General features: G+C 46.8%; 2 protein-coding genes across 2 annotated transcripts; both read left to right on the top strand.

The window, feature by feature from the left end:
• Positions 1 to 473: 473 nt before the first annotated feature.
• On the top strand, positions 474 to 8,153 carry LOC136790278 (uncharacterized). Its single transcript, XM_066993214.1, has 10 exons — positions 474 to 632; positions 1,540 to 1,824; positions 2,013 to 2,169; positions 2,771 to 2,928; positions 3,790 to 3,921; positions 4,285 to 4,392; positions 4,584 to 4,656; positions 5,299 to 5,432; positions 5,738 to 5,977; positions 8,091 to 8,153. The coding sequence occupies exons 1-10, from the start codon at positions 582 to 584 to the stop codon at positions 8,151 to 8,153; spliced, it is 1,401 nt and encodes a 466-aa protein (XP_066849315.1). The 5' UTR covers positions 474 to 581.
• A 3,411-nt stretch (positions 8,154 to 11,564) lies between these two features.
• Positions 11,565 to 19,244, top strand: LOC136790277 (uncharacterized). The gene is made up of 10 exons (XM_066993212.1): positions 11,565 to 11,723; positions 12,631 to 12,915; positions 13,104 to 13,260; positions 13,862 to 14,019; positions 14,881 to 15,012; positions 15,376 to 15,483; positions 15,675 to 15,747; positions 16,390 to 16,523; positions 16,829 to 17,068; positions 19,182 to 19,244. The coding sequence occupies exons 1-10, from the start codon at positions 11,673 to 11,675 to the stop codon at positions 19,242 to 19,244; spliced, it is 1,401 nt and encodes a 466-aa protein (XP_066849313.1). The 5' UTR covers positions 11,565 to 11,672.
• Positions 19,245 to 19,695: the final 451 nt, after the last annotated feature.

Below are 19,695 nucleotides of genomic sequence, written 5' to 3'. Positions count from 1 at the left end.
AAAAACACCAGCATGAGTGAATGAAAGAAAACCAAGCACGGCATGCCAGAGCTAGTCTAACAATTCTGCCAGTTAGCTCTAAGAGAGAATTTGAAGTTAGCTGAGTAACGGAGAATAAAAATGAAAAGCCAATGGTCTCTCTGTTTGAGGGCATTTATTGTCTACCACAACGGTCTGCCCAAGAACTTGTCCCTAAGGACACCAAGTTCTTTCTGGGAGAGGTTGTGCACCACCACCAACAGAATCTCAACAGATTCCAAGGACTCTCTGGTGGGTCTGTTGGGGTAAGGAAAGCCAGGAGGCCGGCTTGGTTGCCTTGGTTTCCGTATGCCCACACATGGAGACGGTAACCTGGACACTGTGGACTGACTGTGTGCTCACAATGCAGACAGGCAGGTTAAAAGGCGGCGCCTCTTCCTGCGGCCATCACTTCTTGGAAGTGAGGTTGTGACGGACGAGGTAGGATGAGGCTTTTCTCCAATGCATACTGTGAACTGTCGATCTAGCTTCACATTCATTAGTCAAATGAGACCAGTGAATAAGAGAATGTTTAAATTTGCCTTCCTTTCAACAGGCACGCAATGTGTGCAGCAGAGTCACAAAAGGAAAATTCAACTGAGAAGAGCCAAGCGGTAAGATTAGCTCCTTACGAATACACAAGTTCGTGCATTTTTTTGGACGTAGGTGGTCTAGCGCAAAGCCTGATACTCTTCATGTGATAAATGGGCGAGAGGGAGCAAAAGAAAAAAAAATGAAATGCTTCAGATACTTGTGGCTCTGCTTACCTGCAGAAGAAAAACTGCACGCTCTTCCAGTGACAGTGTCAGAAGCGTGCAGCTAGCTCTCACGTGCACTTTCAGGGAGTCTTTAGTGGAGAAGAGATCCTCTAGTACCATGGCCAGTGAATATTAGTCACCAGACAGAGGGAAGAACTGAAGCAGCTTCTGGTTCTCTCTCTCGCATCCCTCTGCCTTCCTGCCCAGCATGGCCATCGAACAAAAAGCAGCCAAGCCCTTAGTTTGTGCCTTCCTCTGGCACGTTTTAAGCATGATAACTTTAGAAGTGGCCAGCAAAAGTTAGGAAGTACAGTCGGCGAAGGCGGTACGACATGCTAAAGGCCATTGAAGCCCAGCTCCATACCTCTTTGGGTTTTCGTATTCCCCCAATTTTCTTCCTGCATTTTCATAAAGGCTAAGAAGGTTCTACGAAGCCTGGGAAACAATTCAAGGCCCTGACAGTGTCAGACGTGCAGTCTTCACCAAGTATTTGACTTAAGAATGAATTGCCCTCAGCATTCTGTAGTGATTTAAGCGGCCGTGAGCAGGTGGCAAAAGTGGCTTAAAGTCAGGTTGCGGCCTAAAGTCAAATTCTTTGCTGACAAGTGCACGTGTCCCAGGGGAATTTCCTTCATGAGTACCCTTGGGTTGCAGAAACCTAGCGCTTCTCCTGTGCTTCTTCCTCCCCCATGAAATACTGCAAACCACTCAAACCCTGGTCTGAAATACAAGCTATGTCATGAGGTACCCGTTGCATTGGCAGGGCGCGATGGAGCTGCCCGACTTGACCGTGCAGAAGAGCTCTGTGAAGCTCCTCATGAAGAGATGGGAGGCCGCCAGTGCTCTGACACCTAGCCTGGCCTTCCAACGCCTGCCAGCCCCACGGTCCCTGGCACCAGAGAAAGCCAGCCCAGGCAGCACCGTGGAGGAAGCCGCGGCAGACAGCGGGAGGGCGGACGTCACCCTGGGTGGCCCTCGCCGGACTGAGACCTTCCCCATCTCCGTCAAGGAGCTGCAGAGCCACTTTGAGACCCTGGGTGGCAGGAAGGTGAGTGCACGCAGGTTCCGCAGCTGAAAAGGATTCCCGTGCTCTCACTGAGGACTTGGAGAACACTACTGCCAGAACAGCACCCCCTTCCAATCTGCTGCCTCTTCATATCCTTTCTGCCCCCTGAAAAGCCTACCTGGCTCCTCCCAGTAGCTTCTAGCTCACATCCCCTCCATGTCTTCCAACAGGAAGCGGAAAGTGGCAGAAGCTCACTGCCACCAGCACTGGCCACTCAGCCTGGGAGCCAGACAGACATTTCTCTGATGGAAGTGTCCAGCGTGAAACGGGGGAGGGCAATCTTTGAGAAGATGTCCTCAGGCAATGGACAGACCACCAACACTGAAGGTTAGCCTTACCACTTGGATCGGATTTCTCCCTTCAGTTCAATGCACTCCATCTCTGAGGTGACAAGGGGCAAGCACACTCACCTCATCAGGGCAGCCCCCAGGCCGCCCAGGGAGAGAACGTGGCGTTCTTCCCAATGCAAAACAAGCTTTCCAGCCTTCTCCATTTTGTCTTTTGTATTACGGAGGAGTGCCTGATGCCCATTAAATACTTTTTGAACAAAACACAACAGAATGGTGTCTTATGTTTTGAGAAGATAACTTTTGATGAAGACAGCCCAGATTACAAATATGATATCAAAACTATGGGCAGCATTCATCAATTACGAAAAAGTGGTATCTTCATTTTCTTCTTTGGTGAAGATAGTTTGGATTTAGCAACTTGTTGCTTTGGTAACAATGTGTTAACTTTTATTAGTTAAAGGCATTCTGGTTTCCACACATTAAATGCTCCGTACTTTATGTGTTCTAAAGTAAAAGTACGACACAGTTGGCAAAATGTTGGCAATACTGTTTGTTTTGCTTACTGCTTTTCTTTCAAGCTTTGAAACACATGCACCCATCTCCCTCTCCCCAACTATGACGTCTCTTTGTGGTTGCAGTGGGTGGCTGCAAAGCTGTAGGAGGACTTCAAGAAGAGAGCCCTCCACACACTGGAAACACGCTGATGGAATTCCAGGAGAATGTCTCCTTGAAAGACAAAATGGCTCTGTATCAGGCTGCGGTGTCAAAGGCAGAGAACAGCAACCGCTTTGCCAATGTAAGATACCAATGTCTCAATATCTTCTTAATTCTACCTTTGCTTTGCCCAGGGACAGATCGTAACCATCTTTATTTCTACAAGCAAGCTATCAGGTGGATCATAGGGTGGATCAAAATTTAAATCCCAAATTAGGAAACCTACAGAGCAAACATAGTCATCCATCAGTCTCTCTCTCTACCAAATGAGGTTTTTCACGCTAGATGCCTTTGGTCTTTTGGACAATCCCCATTACTTCATGGAAGTGCTCTTCCTTTCAGTCCACCTTTGCCTGAACTTCATGTATGAGGATCATGGGTGAGAGAGAGATCAGCAACACGGTTATCCTATGATGACAAAACAAGGCAGTTTCCTTACCACAACAACTATTCTCTATCGCCAAATAATAAAATCCTATTCAGGAGCACAGTGACTTTAGAGCTCTTGCTGCTCGAGCTGAAGAATTTGAAATTACCGCATGATAAAACAGCTCAGCTATGGGTGCTCAGGTAGCCCAGAAGCCACCTGAGGGAAGCAGCCAACAGCCACGCTCGCCTTCAGAGTCCACGTGTTTTCAAACCATGCAATTCCTGCCCACTGTCTTCTTGATTTCCTAATTGCCCTTGTGTATTTGGAACAGATTCCTGCGGTTCTTTGGGCCAAGAAGGTTCCAATTCCCTCCTCCCAACACTGCCAGCAATGGTGCTGTTAGCTCTCTCTCCCCAAAAGGAAGAACTGGAGGAAGCCTGACCCAACCGAACTGTGTTGAGAACATATGAACTGCTTCATTTACACCCTATAACACCTTGCCCTTACTTGTTGAAATGGATGGTATGTTCTTACTGCAAATGGAAAACACCTGGCCTTATTTGATCACTCTAGACCTCAGAGGAAATCAAGTCCTGCACTGTGCCCGGGGGCCTGGCTGCAGTGAGGAAACACTTTGAGAACGGGCAGATGACCCCTTCAATGACCACCTTTGCTCACTCCCAGCACCAGCACAAATCTGCAGAGGTAACAATGGCATTTTGAATACTAACAAATTAGGTTTCCCCTGTTAAAGAGCTCGAGAGGAAAATAACATTATTTGCTTGATTCCAGGATTCACCATTCCCGGTGTCCCTGGAAAAATTTGCACCCCATTTTCTTTTCAACTTGCCCTCCTCGAGCCTCACCTAACTTTAACGGTTCAAACTTCTCATCACATGGGTTCCTTGTGGTGCTCGTAATCCCCTAAATCATCACGGTACACTGCCATAAAGGAACCATTTGGGCTTAACATCTGTTAAAGTAGAACTGATTTGTGACAGCCCTTCACAGGCAGAAACACAAATCCAGATTACTGTTAATTATGTGATTCTTTGTATTTGTTTTCAGGAGACCTCAAGTACCACTCAGCTCCCACTATCAAGCAGCACCAGGGAAGCTGAGTGCAGTGCGACGAGCTCCAAAGAAGCCCCACTAGAAGCCTTTCAAAGCAAAGAGGTAACTTTATCAATTAACAATTATATCATTTGGTTTTAAAACAGTGTCCTAGACAGGGTTGTTTGGATGTGGTAATGAATGGGGCTTCCCACTCAGACTTCTCTGTGATGTTTCAAAGACAGCAGCCGAAATATGGAGTATTCTTCCATGTTGCACTAAATCCCGCAGTAACGTGAAGGTTTTGTGCACAGGTTTCTCTCGGGGAGCAAGTGACTCCAGAGACAAACGGGGCTTCTACACTCACCCGGCATACTGATGAAGCAGGTAAGAAGTGGCTTGAGAGTACTGGCTCCCAAAGGAGCACGACAAACCAAGTTCTTGGCAACTGTCTTTACTGGCACAAACGTGGGGCTGCTTTTAGGATACAGATACAGGACATTGCTCCAAGTTGTTCAGTGCCTCCTTCCTCAGTTAAGCACATTCATTGGTCTCAGTGGGACCTAAGAAACAGGTTTCCGTGCTGGTACACAGAGAGGAGTTTGGCAGAAGGAGGTAGCTTCAAATTTGTGCTGAGCTGCTGGAAAGAGCGGGGCATTTTAAGAGATGTCTGAAGACACACGCAAACCCTTGCCCCTGTATAGCCGAAACTGTGGATGATAAAGGCTCAATTTATAGCCAAGCTGAACAGGCCTGGAGATCACGATCACGGTGCTGAGGTGCTGCTTCCGCAGTCTAGTCCTGGTATTAGAATTCACGCGTTTGGTTAACACAAAGACCTCAGTCCTCTGCGAGCCGTGACATTCAGGCAATTCAGGTACGGCAAAACAGCAGGCCATAGATAACGTGTCCCTCAACACTTCTTCCATCCATTTCCTATGTATTTCTTCTCTTCATATTGTCCGTTGTTCATTTACTTTTTTTTTTTTTTTTTAATAATAATAGTAATTATTATTCTTTCCATTGCAGTAAGCAATGCAGCTGTGGAAGTGGAGGTCCCAAAGACTTCCACAGAGGTGTGTGACCATCAGATGGAAAGGACAGCAGAGGAAAACGCTGTTCCCATAGACAGAGAGACTGCAACATCTGTACCAGATGGCAAGGTCTGTGCCTTTATAGTAAGAGTAGACATCAGTCTGTCAAATACAGTCTGAATTTCTATTTTTACAATGTAGTTGCAATTGAAAATGCAACCTGTGAAAGCAGTAGGAATATACGGAGCTTAGCAATGACGGGCACACAAGGTGGTATTTAGTACAACCTGTAATTCAGCAAGTACTTCTACTACATGACAAACACAACTGAAAGTTGAACTCAAACGCTTCTGCTTTTCCTTTCCTTCTCTGATGAAGGAAGCCTCTTCTTTCCCTGCTTTCAGTCTCTAAAAGGCTATGTTTTCTGTCACCAGTTCCTCAGATGCACAGAAACTCTCAACTTGAGGAAAAACGAAGACAAGCGTCAAAATGTCGAGGGCTATCTGGACCAGGCAATTCCACTGGCACTGCCGAGCGAAGCACTGCACCAGCCCAAAAGCACCATGCCGTCTGCTCTTGCCAGAATGAGAGCCGTGAATGCAATCATCAAGAGCCATGCACATTCTGTAAGACGGCCACGTCACCAAGGAGCTGCTGGGCTGCCAGTTCTAAGCGTATGTGCACAAGAAAACCCAAAGGTTCAAAGAGGCGCCATCTATTCAGACGAGATGCTCCCTAAGCCTAGGGAGCCACAGATGAGGGAGCCACTGAGACAACCCAAAAGCAGAAGCAATTGTGCGGCTTCCAGAATTAAGGCCATCAACGACATCCACAGGAACCTACACCATTCTCAAAGGCGTCCAAACCAGGAAGGGGCTGCTTTTCTGGTGGAGGATGCGCAAGGGTTCAAAACAACAGAATCCGGCCTGAAGAACAAAGACGCAAGCGTCACAGTCTCTGTGTTGTGCAGTAATGCACAACAAGTTGACAATAAAGAGATGAAGTGACTCAAAACTAACAGACTTGTCTGAACTTTTGCTGCCGGTCTCAACAGGTTGGAGCATCAGGCGGGGAGAAAGTTCATGAAATATAACGAGGGCAAGTGTAGAGCCCTGCATCGGGGCAAGAACAACCCCAGACACCAGGATAAGTTGCTGACTGACCTGCTAGAGAGCAGCAAAGGGGAAAGGGACGTGGGTGTCCTGGTGGAGAGCCGGCTGACCATGAGCCAGCACTGTGCCCTTGTGGCCAAGAAGGCCAATGGCATCCTGGGGTGTATTAGCAGGGCTGTGGTTAGTAGGTCGAGAGAGGTTCTCCTCCCCCTCTACTCTGCCCTAGTGAGACCACATCTGCAATATTGCGTCCAGTTCTGGGCCCCCCAGTTCAAGAAGGACAGGGAACTGCTTGAGAGAGTCCAGCACAGAGCCACGAGGATGATTAAGGGAGTGGAGCATCTCCCTTTTGAGGAAAGGCTGAGGGAGCTGGGTCTCTTTAGTTAGAGAAGAGGAGAGTCAGAGGTGACCTTATTAACGTTTATAAATATGTAAAGGGAGAGTGTCAGGAGGACGGAGCTAGGCTCTTCTCGGTGACATCTAATGATAGGACAAGGGGCAATGGGTGTAAGCTGGAACATAGGAGGTTCCACTTAAATGTGAGACAAAACTTTTTTATGGTGAGGGTGACAGAGCACGAGAACAGGCTACCCAAAGGAGGGTCGTGGAGTTTCCTTCTCCAGAGACACTCAAAACCTGCCTGGACGCCATCCTGTGTGACCTGATCTAGCTGCTCCTGCTCCGGCAGGGGCATTGGACCAGACGATCTTCCAAGGTCCCTTCCAATCCCTAACATTCAGTGATTCTGTGATTCCTAGGCCTCTCAGCAGTCTTCTAGCATCTTTCTTTGGCAAAGGCATGTCTGAAAAGAAAAACTGTAAAAATCACAGTCAGGGGAAGAACTCTGGATCTCCAAAGTACCAATCTGCAGGTCTTATATATGGGCTGCCATTATGTCAGGATAACAACAATCTGCTGCCCAGGAAGATTAATCTTACTTTGAATTCAGTACGCACTGCAATACTATGCTCCTCAGAAAATCAGGACAATTATTCCCAGGTTTTGTGATTACCACTCGTTAAAGTGAGGATTTACTGGATTAGGTTTTGGATGAACTCTAGATCTCAGAGTGTACCTTATAATTGAGGAGAACACAGAAATATCAATATAGCATTGAATTAAATATTTTCAGTGAATGTTGTAAATGTTACTCGTGCTTTTTTCCCCTGGATTGAAGGCATAGTGTCACGAGGATGCTTATCAATTAAAGCAAAACTGCATCCTGTGACAGCATATACAGTGTATTCACTGGAAGCAAACAAACTCCAAGACAATTTATTTTATTATTATTATTTTTTTTTCAGAAGACATTAGAGTATTCTTAAGAAGAAGACTTTCATCCTAGGTTTGTGCATTTCCTTGACGGAAAAAAAAAAATCCATCTTGCAGTTCATTCCAGGACTGATCATTAGTTGAAAGCCTTTGCATTCAAATATCTGAGATTTGGATAGAGGATGCCTATACGCACATGGGAGTGGAGTGGTGCCATGCTAGGAGTGAGAATATGGACACTTCTGGTCTAAATTCTGTCAGCAGCCGGTGGGACTCAGAGAAGACCTTCTGTACCTCTCATTTTCTCAGGATGTTCACATGGGTGCTGTGAAGCCAACAGGATTAGAGAGCACGCTGAGGCAAAATTTTCACTAAAACCTGGACATCATTGCTGTTATTCTAGAAGATAATTTATGAGACAAAGAAAAATGGGTACCAAGCAAACAAAGTAATGATTGCTGGCTAAATAAGAATTATTGCCAGGGCTTGGTGCTTGGTTCACACAGGCAGTTCAGGGTTTAGTTTCATGAGAATTCAAGATCCTATCAGAGCAACGTGCAGCTTTTTGTGGCTGCTTGGAATACCGGGGGCAGCCGATACCCAGGGTAAAAGAAAAATGTAAGCCATTAAGGGGTGATGGTGGGAAGATAAAGATCAGCTTGGAGCACTTGGCAGCTCAGAGGAGATGAGAATGGACAGTGAGAAAACCCTAATGACTCTCAGAGGAGAAGCAGTAAGAGCAGGAAAGGCACTTGCAAACCCTCCCCAGCCCAAACAGCCAACAGCAGACGCGAGGAGGACTTCAGAGCAGGCAAGCCTTGTGCTCTGGGCTGCCGCAAGGACCCCTGACCAGGCCAACCAGGTACAAGTGTCTTGGTGCCAGGCCGCTGGCCAGAGCACTTGAGTACATCCATGTTAGCGCTCATGTGTGGGTGAAGAGTGGAAGGGAAACCACTTTTGAAGTAAGACCACCTCCCTTTCATACGAGGCCTTCCTACTCTGCTGCAACATTGCTTCCATCAGGCGAGAAGAAACAGCGTGGCACTGCTGGTAGGGAGCTCCAGCGTGAGGAAAGAAACAGGTGGGGAGTAGAGGAGGTGAAGGCAGTTTAGAGAGAAATGACTGCAGTTATGTTATCTGACAGCCTCATGCAAACCATGTCAGTGGTTACCCCAGTGAGCCATGCCTTGCAGAGGCATCCCAGCAAGTCCCTGCAGCCCCGAGTCCTGGCTGACAGCACACGCTGATGCAGCTGTTCTCCTCCTGCCGACATCAAGACTTTGCAGATAATCAGAGACAATTTGGAACAGGAGACCATGTTAAATTTGGTCCGTCCCCCCCCCCCAAAAAAAAAAGGGGGGGGGGGAATTTTCTAAGTGAGCAGTCACCCAGGGCATCTCTCAGGCTGAAATTTGTCATGTCAGAACACGAACAGGTCACACTTAGCGAAGCCGTGCAGCTCAGGGAACAAAACCTCCCTTCCTGCAATCGGCAGCTTGATTCTTTCTAGTCTTGGCTTTAGAGCACTATGCGGAGTTTATTATAATTCTCTTGAATAGTAAAGGCTCACCCTGAGCACTCTGGTGCACAAGTATCCAGGAAAGCCCTGCTGGGGCTCTTGTAGCCACTTGCCTCAAGACACTTTCCTGATCGAATTCCTACTCCTACCATGCCAGACCAGATATTCTTTCGTACCCCCTGGCAAAGCTAATGGGCTCTGGGCTGGCTGCATTAGACCTTCTGCCTCAGCACCAGCAATGAGCCTGAGGCTACCAGGTAGCTGAAGCACATCCTCTCCAAGCAGCCCCATTCTGGAAGCATTATAGATTTGCAGTTCACCTCCTTAGATATATATGCAACAAGCAAAGCATCATTAGAAGCACAGCGTTTATGAGGGTTCTGAAAAATCACTTTTTTTTACTCCTTAGCTAGTGCAAAGACACCACAGATATGAGAAAAATGGTCAATCCTTTGTAGCATTTCCCAGTTCATTGTTCTTACTACTGTAGTCTTCTTCAGGCTTCACTTCAGAGTTGTGAAGGGCATTCCAAGTTCTCTTCCTCCAACTCAAATCTCTTTTCTTGCGTGACAGATTATCTACTATGATCCCCCCCCAAAAAAACTTTTCATCTGTACTTCCGCAAAGAGAAAAAAATCTTTTTTCTTAAAATTTCCTATTTCCTATGTCAAGTGTGTCCTGACATCTGAACATCTTTGTTGGATGATCCTCAGAGAATTTTGTTTGATGTCCACTCTCCTGGGGACCGGAAGTGGAAGACCAGTTGGCCTGCAGCAGGAACCATCTCCCTGCGTATCCCATTAAAGCAATTAATCAAATTATAATAATCTTTCTATGCTAGAAGGCAGGAATTTCTCCCATCATCTTTTGTGGTTCGTCTTTTTGTGGTTCTACTTCCCATCAATGGGGGCTGTTCAGCCACGTCCTGGGAAGCAGGGCCTCAATGTGCGTGGTGGTTTTTCAGGAGGACAGACGCTTCCACAACAAGAGCCCCCCCCGCCTCCTTCCCCTTTCCCACCTTTTATTGCTGAGTGTGACATCACATGGCATGGAATATCCCTTTGGTCAGTTTAGGTCAGCTGCACCGGTGATGTCCCCTCCCCGTCACTTGCCCACCCCCAGCCTGCTGGCTCTTGGGGCTTGGAGGGAGTCTTGATGTGGTGCCAGTATTGCTCACTAATAGAAAAAAACACTGGTGTGATACCAGTGCTGTTTGAGCTACAATTGCAGAACACAGCACTGTATGGGCTGCTCCAGGGAAAGTTAATTCCATCCCAGCCAGACCTAGCGTAAGGCAGGTTTTAACTCCTGGCTTGAGTGTAGTTCGTTGCAGACTGTGTCTGTTTAGGTTTCTTCTTTCACTGAAAAGATCATTGTCTTCTTTTACTTTGACTTTACTGTTTTTATCAACAAGAAGAGTATTACTAAACTCCCAGTCTATGTCAAAAGGTGTCATGTCGTTACTTCTAGAAAGGAGGACGGTACTGGCGCTACTTCCAAAGAGTTGTTCCATTAAATTAGACTTCTTTCCTTTCTTAGTATTGAAATCTGCGTTTTCCTTGATATTTTCATCTAAGTAATCACTTTTTTGATTAAGTCACCTTGATCTCCCTGATCCTTTTCCAAAGGAAGGTACCTAACTGCCAAATGTTAACTCTCTACTTTAAATCTACAGTCCTTAGCTTTCTCTGCTTCTGCCCTTGTACTTTTGTGGCATCATAAAATGGGTTGGCTTACTAGAGAGTCCTTCAAAACTTTTGTTGGCCAAAGAGCTGTAGCCTGAGAGTCAGAAGTCTCCCCGATACTACAGGAAGAGAGAACGCCCCCAAGGGTAAATTACCCAACATTTTGATATTTCTCTTCGGTATCAAAAAACACACACACAAAAAACACCAGCATGAGTGAATGAAAGAAAACCAAGCACGGCATGCCAGAGCTAGTCTAACAATTCTGCCAGTTAGCTCTAAGAGAGAATTTGAAGTTAGCTGAGTAACGGAGAATAAAAATGAAAAGCCAATAGTCTCTCTGTTTGAGGGCATTTATTGTCTACCACAACGGTCTGCCCAAGAACTTGTCCCTAAGGACACCAAGTTCTTTCTGGGAGAGGTTGTGCACCACCACCAACAGAATCTCAACAGATTCCAAGGACTCTCTGGTGGGTCTGTTGGGGTAAGGAAAGCCAGGAGGCCGGCTTGGTTGCCTTGGTTTCCGTATGCCCACACATGGAGACGGTAACCTGGACACTGTGGACTGACTGTGTGCTCACAATGCAGACAGGCAGGTTAAAAGGCGGCGCCTCTTCCTGCGGCCATCACTTCTTGGAAGTGAGGTTGTGACGGACGAGGTAGGATGAGGCTTTTCTCCAATGCATACTGTGAACTGTCGATCTAGCTTCACATTCATTAGTCAAATGAGACCAGTGAATAAGAGAATGTTTAAATTTGCCTTCCTTTCAACAGGCACGCAATGTGTGCAGCAGAGTCACAAAAGGAAAATTCAACTGAGAAGAGCCAAGCGGTAAGATTAGCTCCTTACGAATACACAAGTTCGTGCATTTTTTTGGACGTAGGTGGTCTAGCGCAAAGCCTGATACTCTTCATGTGATAAATGGGCGAGAGGGAGCAAAAGAAAAAAAAATGAAATGCTTCAGATACTTGTGGCTCTGCTTACCTGCAGAAGAAAAACTGCACGCTCTTCCAGTGACAGTGTCAGAAGCGTGCAGCTAGCTCTCACGTGCACTTTCAGGGAGTCTTTAGTGGAGAAGAGATCCTCTAGTACCGTGGCCAGTGAATATTAGTCACCAGACAGAGGGAAGAACTGAAGCAGCTTCTGGTTCTCTCTCTCGCATCCCTCTGCCTTCCTGCCCAGCATGGCCATCGAACAAAAAGCAGCCAAGCCCTTAGTTTGTGCCTTCCTCTGGCACGTTTTAAGCATGATAACTTTAGAAGTGGCCAGCAAAAGTTAGGAAGTACAGTCGGCGAAGGCGGTATGACATGCTAAAGGCCATTGAAGCCCAGCTCCATACCTCTTTGGGTTTTCGTATTCCCCCAATTTTCTTCCTGCATTTTCATAAAGGCTAAGAAGGTTCTACGAAGCCTGGGAAACAATTCAAGGCCCTGACAGTGTCAGACGTGCAGTCTTCACCAAGTATTTGACTTAAGAATGAATTGCCCTCAGCATTCTGTAGTGATTTAAGCGGCCGTGAGCAGGTGGCAAAAGTGGCTTAAAGTCAGGTTGCGGCCTAAAGTCAAATTCTTTGCTGACAAGTGCACGTGTCCCAGGGGAATTTCCTTCATGAGTACCCTTGGGTTGCAGAAACCTAGCGCTTCTCCTGTGCTTCTTCCTCCCCCATGAAATACTGCAAACCACTCAAACCCTGGTCTGAAATACAAGCTATGTCATGAGGTACCCGTTGCATTGGCAGGGCGCGATGGAGCTGCCCGACTTGACCGTGCAGAAGAGCTCTGTGAAGCTCCTCATGAAGAGATGGGAGGCCGCCAGTGCTCTGACACCTAGCCTGGCCTTCCAACGCCTGCCAGCCCCACGGTCCCTGGCACCAGAGAAAGCCAGCCCAGGCAGCACCGTGGAGGAAGCCGCGGCAGACAGCGGGAGGGCGGACGTCACCCTGGGTGGCCCTCGCCGGACTGAGACCTTCCCCATCTCCGTCAAGGAGCTGCAGAGCCACTTTGAGACCCTGGGTGGCAGGAAGGTGAGTGCACGCAGGTTCCGCAGCTGAAAAGGATTCCCGTGCTCTCACTGAGGACTTGGAGAACACTACTGCCAGAACAGCACCCCCTTCCAATCTGCTGCCTCTTCATATCCTTTCTGCCCCCTGAAAAGCCTACCTGGCTCCTCCCAGTAGCTTCTAGCTCACATCCCCTCCATGTCTTCCAACAGGAAGCGGAAAGTGGCAGAAGCTCACTGCCACCAGCACTGGCCACTCAGCCTGGGAGCCAGACAGACATTTCTCTGATGGAAGTGTCCAGCGTGAAACGGGGGAGGGCAATCTTTGAGAAGATGTCCTCAGGCAATGGACAGACCACCAACACTGAAGGTTAGCCTTACCACTTGGATCGGATTTCTCCCTTCAGTTCAATGCACTCCATCTCTGAGGTGACAAGGGGCAAGCACACTCACCTCATCAGGGCAGCCCCCAGGCCGCCCAGGGAGAGAACGTGGCGTTCTTCCCAATGCAAAACAAGCTTTCCAGCCTTCTCCATTTTGTCTTTTGTATTACGGAGGAGTGCCTGATGCCCATTAAATACTTTTTGAACAAAACACAACAGAATGGTGTCTTATGTTTTGAGAAGATAACTTTTGATGAAGACAGCCCAGATTACAAATATGATATCAAAACTATGGGCAGCATTCATCAATTACGAAAAAGTGGTATCTTCATTTTCTTCTTTGGTGAAGATAGTTTGGATTTAGCAACTTGTTGCTTTGGTAACAATGTGTTAACTTTTATTAGTTAAAGGCATTCTGGTTTCCACACATTAAATGCTCCGTACTTTATGTGTTCTAAAGTAAAAGTACGACACAGTTGGCAAAATGTTGGCAATACTGTTTGTTTTGCTTACTGCTTTTCTTTCAAGCTTTGAAACACATGCACCCATCTCCCTCTCCCCAACTATGACGTCTCTTTGTGGTTGCAGTGGGTGGCTGCAAAGCTGTAGGAGGACTTCAAGAAGAGAGCCCTCCACACACTGGAAACACGCTGATGGAATTCCAGGAGAATGTCTCCTTGAAAGACAAAATGGCTCTGTATCAGGCTGCGGTGTCAAAGGCAGAGAACAGCAACCGCTTTGCCAATGTAAGATACCAATGTCTCAATATCTTCTTAATTCTACCTTTGCTTTGCCCAGGGACAGATCGTAACCATCTTTATTTCTACAAGCAAGCTATCAGGTGGATCATAGGGTGGATCAAAATTTAAATCCCAAATTAGGAAACCTACAGAGCAAACATAGTCATCCATCAGTCTCTCTCTCTACCAAATGAGGTTTTTCACGCTAGATGCCTTTGGTCTTTTGGACAATCCCCATTACTTCATGGAAGTGCTCTTCCTTTCAGTCCACCTTTGCCTGAACTTCATGTATGAGGATCATGGGTGAGAGAGAGATCAGCAACACGGTTATCCTATGATGACAAAACAAGGCAGTTTCCTTACCACAACAACTATTCTCTATCGCCAAATAATAAAATCCTATTCAGGAGCACAGTGACTTTAGAGCTCTTGCTGCTCGAGCTGAAGAATTTGAAATTACCGCATGATAAAACAGCTCAGCTATGGGTGCTCAGGTAGCCCAGAAGCCACCTGAGGGAAGCAGCCAACAGCCACGCTCGCCTTCAGAGTCCACGTGTTTTCAAACCATGCAATTCCTGCCCACTGTCTTCTTGATTTCCTAATTGCCCTTGTATATTTGGAACAGATTCCTGCGGTTCTTTGGGCCAAGAAGGTTCCAATTCCCTCCTCCCAACACTGCCAGCAATGGTGCTGTTAGCTCTCTCTCCCCAAAAGGAAGAACTGGAGGAAGCCTGACCCAACCGAACTGTGTTGAGAACATATGAACTGCTTCATTTACACCCTATAACACCTTGCCCTTACTTGTTGAAATGGATGGTATGTTCTTACTGCAAATGGAAAACACCTGGCCTTATTTGATCACTCTAGACCTCAGAGGAAATCAAGTCCTGCACTGTGCCCGGGGGCCTGGCTGCAGTGAGGAAACACTTTGAGAACGGGCAGATGACCCCTTCAATGACCACCTTTGCTCACTCCCAGCACCAGCACAAATCTGCAGAGGTAACAATGGCATTTTGAATACTAACAAATTAGGTTTCCCCTGTTAAAGAGCTCGAGAGGAAAATAACATTATTTGCTTGATTCCAGGATTCACCATTCCCGGTGTCCCTGGAAAAATTTGCACCCCATTTTCTTTTCAACTTGCCCTCCTCGAGCCTCACCTAACTTTAACGGTTCAAACTTCTCATCACATGGGTTCCTTGTGGTGCTCGTAATCCCCTAAATCATCACGGTACACTGCCATAAAGGAACCATTTGGGCTTAACATCTGTTAAAGTAGAACTGATTTGTGACAGCCCTTCACAGGCAGAAACACAAATCCAGATTACTGTTAATTATGTGATTCTTTGTATTTGTTTTCAGGAGACCTCAAGTACCACTCAGCTCCCACTATCAAGCAGCACCAGGGAAGCTGAGTGCAGTGCGACGAGCTCCAAAGAAGCCCCACTAGAAGCCTTTCAAAGCAAAGAGGTAACTTTATCAATTAACAATTATATCATTTGGTTTTAAAACAGTGTCCTAGACAGGGTTGTTTGGATGTGGTAATGAATGGGGCTTCCCACTCAGACTTCTCTGTGATGTTTCAAAGACAGCAGCCGAAATATGGAGTATTCTTCCATGTTGCACTAAATCCCGCAGTAACGTGAAGGTTTTGTGCACAGGTTTCTCTCGGGGAGCAAGTGACTCCAGAGACAAACGGGGCTTCTACACTCACCCGGCATACTGATGAAGCAGGTAAGAAGTGGCTTGAGAGTACTGGCTCCCAAAGGAGCACGACAAACCAAGTTCTTGGCAACTGTCTTTACTGGCACAAACGTGGGGCTGCTTTTAGGATACAGATACAGGACATTGCTCCAAGTTGTTCAGTGCCTCCTTCCTCAGTTAAGCACATTCATTGGTCTCAGTGGGACCTAAGAAACAGGTTTCCGTGCTGGTACACAGAGAGGAGTTTGGCAGAAGGAGGTAGCTTCAAATTTGTGCTGAGCTGCTGGAAAGAGCGGGGCATTTTAAGAGATGTCTGAAGACACACGCAAACCCTTGCCCCTGTATAGCCGAAACTGTGGATGATAAAGGCTCAATTTATAGCCAAGCTGAACAGGCCTGGAGATCACGATCACGGTGCTGAGGTGCTGCTTCCGCAGTCTAGTCCTGGTATTAGAATTCACGCGTTTGGTTAACACAAAGACCTCAGTCCTCTGCGAGCCGTGACATTCAGGCAATTCAGGTACGGCAAAACAGCAGGCCATAGATAACGTGTCCCTCAACACTTCTTCCATCCATTTCCTATGTATTTCTTCTCTTCATATTGTCCGTTGTTCATTTACTTTTTTTTTTTTTTTTTAATAATAATAGTAATTATTATTCTTTCCATTGCAGTAAGCAATGCAGCTGTGGAAGTGGAGGTCCCAAAGACTTCCACAGAGGTGTGTGACCATCAGATGGAAAGGACAGCAGAGGAAAACGCTGTTCCCATAGACAGAGAGACTGCAACATCTGTACCAGATGGCAAGGTCTGTGCCTTTATAGTAAGAGTAGACATCAGTCTGTCAAATACAGTCTGAATTTCTATTTTTACAACGTAGTTGCAATTGAAAATGCAACCTGTGAAAGCAGTAGGAATATACGGAGCTTAGCAATGACGGGCACACAAGGTGGTATTTAGTACAACCTGTAATTCAGCAAGTACTTCTACTACATGACAAACACAACTGGAAGTTGAACTCAAACGCTTCTGCTTTTCCTTTCCTTCTCTGATGAAGGAAGCCTCTTCTTTCCCTGCTTTCAGTCTCTAAAAGGCTATGTTTTCTGTCACCAGTTCCTCAGATGCACAGAAACTCTCAACTTGAGGAAAAACGAAGACAAGCGTCAAAATGTCGAGGGCTATCTGGACCAGGCAATTCCACTGGCACTGCCGAGCGAAGCACTGCACCAGCCCAAAAGCACCATGCCGTCTGCTCTTGCCAGAATGAGAGCCGTGAATGCAATCATCAAGAGCCATGCACATTCTGTAAGACGGCCACGTCACCAAGGAGCTGCTGGGCTGCCAGTTCTAAGCGTATGTGCACAAGAAAACCCAAAGGTTCAAAGAGGCGCCATCTATTCAGACGAGATGCTCCCTAAGCCTAGGGAGCCACAGATGAGGGAGCCACTGAGACAACCCAAAAGCAGAAGCAATTGTGCGGCTTCCAGAATTAAGGCCATCAACGACATCCACAGGAACCTACACCATTCTCAAAGGCGTCCAAACCAGGAAGGGGCTGCTTTTCTGGTGGAGGATGCGCAAGGGTTCAAAACAACAGAATCCGGCCTGAAGAACAAAGACGCAAGCGTCACAGTCTCTGTGTTGTGCAGTAATGCACAACAAGTTGACAATAAAGAGATGAAGTGACTCAAAACTAACAGACTTGTCTGAACTTTTGCTGCCGGTCTCAACAGGTTGGAGCATCAGGCGGGGAGAAAGTTCATGAAATATAACGAGGGCAAGTGTAGAGCCCTGCATCGGGGCAAGAACAACCCCAGACACCAGGATAAGTTGCTGACTGACCTGCTAGAGAGCAGCAAAGGGGAAAGGGACGTGGGTGTCCTGGTGGAGAGCCGGCTGACCATGAGCCAGCACTGTGCCCTTGTGGCCAAGAAGGCCAATGGCATCCTGGGGTGTATTAGCAGGGCTGTGGTTAGTAGGTCGAGAGAGGTTCTCCTCCCCCTCTACTCTGCCCTAGTGAGACCACATCTGCAATATTGCGTCCAGTTCTGGGCCCCCCAGTTCAAGAAGGACAGGGAACTGCTTGAGAGAGTCCAGCACAGAGCCACGAGGATGATTAAGGGAGTGGAGCATCTCCCTTTTGAGGAAAGGCTGAGGGAGCTGGGTCTCTTTAGTTAGAGAAGAGGAGAGTCAGAGGTGACCTTATTAACGTTTATAAATATGTAAAGGGAGAGTGTCAGGAGGACGGAGCTAGGCTCTTCTCGGTGACATCTAATGATAGGACAAGGGGCAATGGGTGTAAGCTGGAACATAGGAGGTTCCACTTAAATGTGAGACAAAACTTTTTTATGGTGAGGGTGACAGAGCACGAGAACAGGCTACCCAAAGGAGGGTCGTGGAGTTTCCTTCTCCAGAGACACTCAAAACCTGCCTGGACGCCATCCTGTGTGACCTGATCTAGCTGCTCCTGCTCCGGCAGGGGCATTGGACCAGACGATCTTCCAAGGTCCCTTCCAATCCCTAACATTCAGTGATTCTGTGATTCCTAGGCCTCTCAGCAGTCTTCTAGCATCTTTCTTTGGCAAAGGCATGTCTGAAAAGAAAAACTGTAAAAATCACAGTCAGGGGAAGAACTCTGGATCTCCAAAGTACCAATCTGCAGGTCTTATGTATGGGCTGCCATTATGTCAGGATAACAACAATCTGCTGCCCAGGAAGATTAATCTTACTTTGAATTCAGTACGCACTGCAATACTATGCTCCTCAGAAAATCAGGACAATTATTCCCAGGTTTTGTGATTACCACTCGTTAAAGTGAGGATATACTGGATTAGGTTTTGGATGAACTCTAGATCTCAGAGTGTACCTTATAATTGAGGAGAACACAGAAATATCAATATAGCATTGAATTAAATATTTTCAGTGAATGTTGTAAATGTTACTCGTGCTTTTTTCCCCTGGATTGAAGGCATAGTGTCACGAGGATGCTTATCAATTAAAGCAAAACTGCATCCTGTGACAGCATATACAGTGTATTCACTGGAAGCAAACAAACTCCAAGACAATTTATTTTATTATTATTATTTTTTTTTCAGAAGACATTAGAGTATTCTTAAGAAGAAGACTTTCATCCTAGGTTTGTGCATTTCCTTGACGGAAAAAAAAAAATCCATCTTGCAGTTCATTCCAGGACTGATCATTAGTTGAAAGCCTTTGCATTCAAATATCTGAGATTTGGATAGAGGATGCCTATACGCACATGGGAGTGGAGTGGTGCCATGCTAGGAGTGAGAATATGGACACTTCTGGTCTAAATTCTGTCAGCAGCCGGTGGGACTCAGAGAAGACCTTCTGTACCTCTCATTTTCTCAGGATGTTCACATGGGTGCTGTGAAGCCAACAGGATTAGAGAGCACGCTGAGGCAAAATTTTCACTAAAACCTGGACATCATTGCTGTTATTCTAGAAGATAATTTATGAGACAAAGAAAAATGGGTACCAAGCAAACAAAGTAATGATTGCTGGCTAAATAAGAATTATTGCCAGGGCTTGGTGCTTGGTTCACACAGGCAGTTCAGGGTTTAGTTTCATGAGAATTCAAGGTCCTATCAGAGCAACGTGCAGCTTTTTGTGGCTGCTTGGAATACCGGGGGCAGCCGATACCCAGGGTAAAAGAAAAATGTAAGCCATTAAGGGGTGATGGTGGGAAGATAAAGATCAGCTTGGAGCACTTGGCAGCTCAGAGGAGATGAGAATGGACAGTGAGAAAACCCTAATGACTCTCAGAGGAGAAGCAGTAAGAGCAGGAAAGGCACTTGCAAACCCTCCCCAGCCCAAACAGCCAACAGCAGACGCGAGGAGGACTTCAGAGCAGGCAAGCCTTGTGCTCTGGGCTGCCGCAAGGACCCCTGACCAGGCCAACCAGGTACAAGTGTCTTGGTGCCAGGCCGCTGGCCAGAGCACTTGAGTACATCCATGTT

This window comes from Anser cygnoides, chromosome 3 (assembly GCF_040182565.1).
Source record: "Anser cygnoides isolate HZ-2024a breed goose chromosome 3, Taihu_goose_T2T_genome, whole genome shotgun sequence".
NCBI lineage: Eukaryota > Metazoa > Chordata > Aves > Anseriformes > Anatidae > Anser > Anser cygnoides.
The sequence above is the reverse complement of the archived record's forward strand: the minus strand, read 5'-3'. Positions and strand labels throughout refer to the sequence as shown.

Bases quoted from the DNA above. Each gene is read 5' to 3' on its own strand.
- LOC136790278 (XM_066993214.1), top strand. From the start codon at position 582: ATGTGTGCAGCAGAGTCACAAAAGGAAAATTCAACTGAGAAGAGCCAA. The intron at 633-1,539 runs GTAAGATTAGCT...TTGCATTGGCAG, and splicing joins CAACTGAGAAGAGCCAAGCG to GGCGCGATGGAGCTGCCCGA. The intron at 4,393-4,583 runs GTAACTTTATCA...TTTTGTGCACAG, and splicing joins AAGCCTTTCAAAGCAAAGAG to GTTTCTCTCGGGGAGCAAGT.
- LOC136790277 (XM_066993212.1), top strand. From the start codon at position 11,673: ATGTGTGCAGCAGAGTCACAAAAGGAAAATTCAACTGAGAAGAGCCAA. The intron at 15,484-15,674 runs GTAACTTTATCA...TTTTGTGCACAG, and splicing joins AAGCCTTTCAAAGCAAAGAG to GTTTCTCTCGGGGAGCAAGT. The intron at 15,748-16,389 runs GTAAGAAGTGGC...TTTCCATTGCAG, and splicing joins CCGGCATACTGATGAAGCAG to TAAGCAATGCAGCTGTGGAA.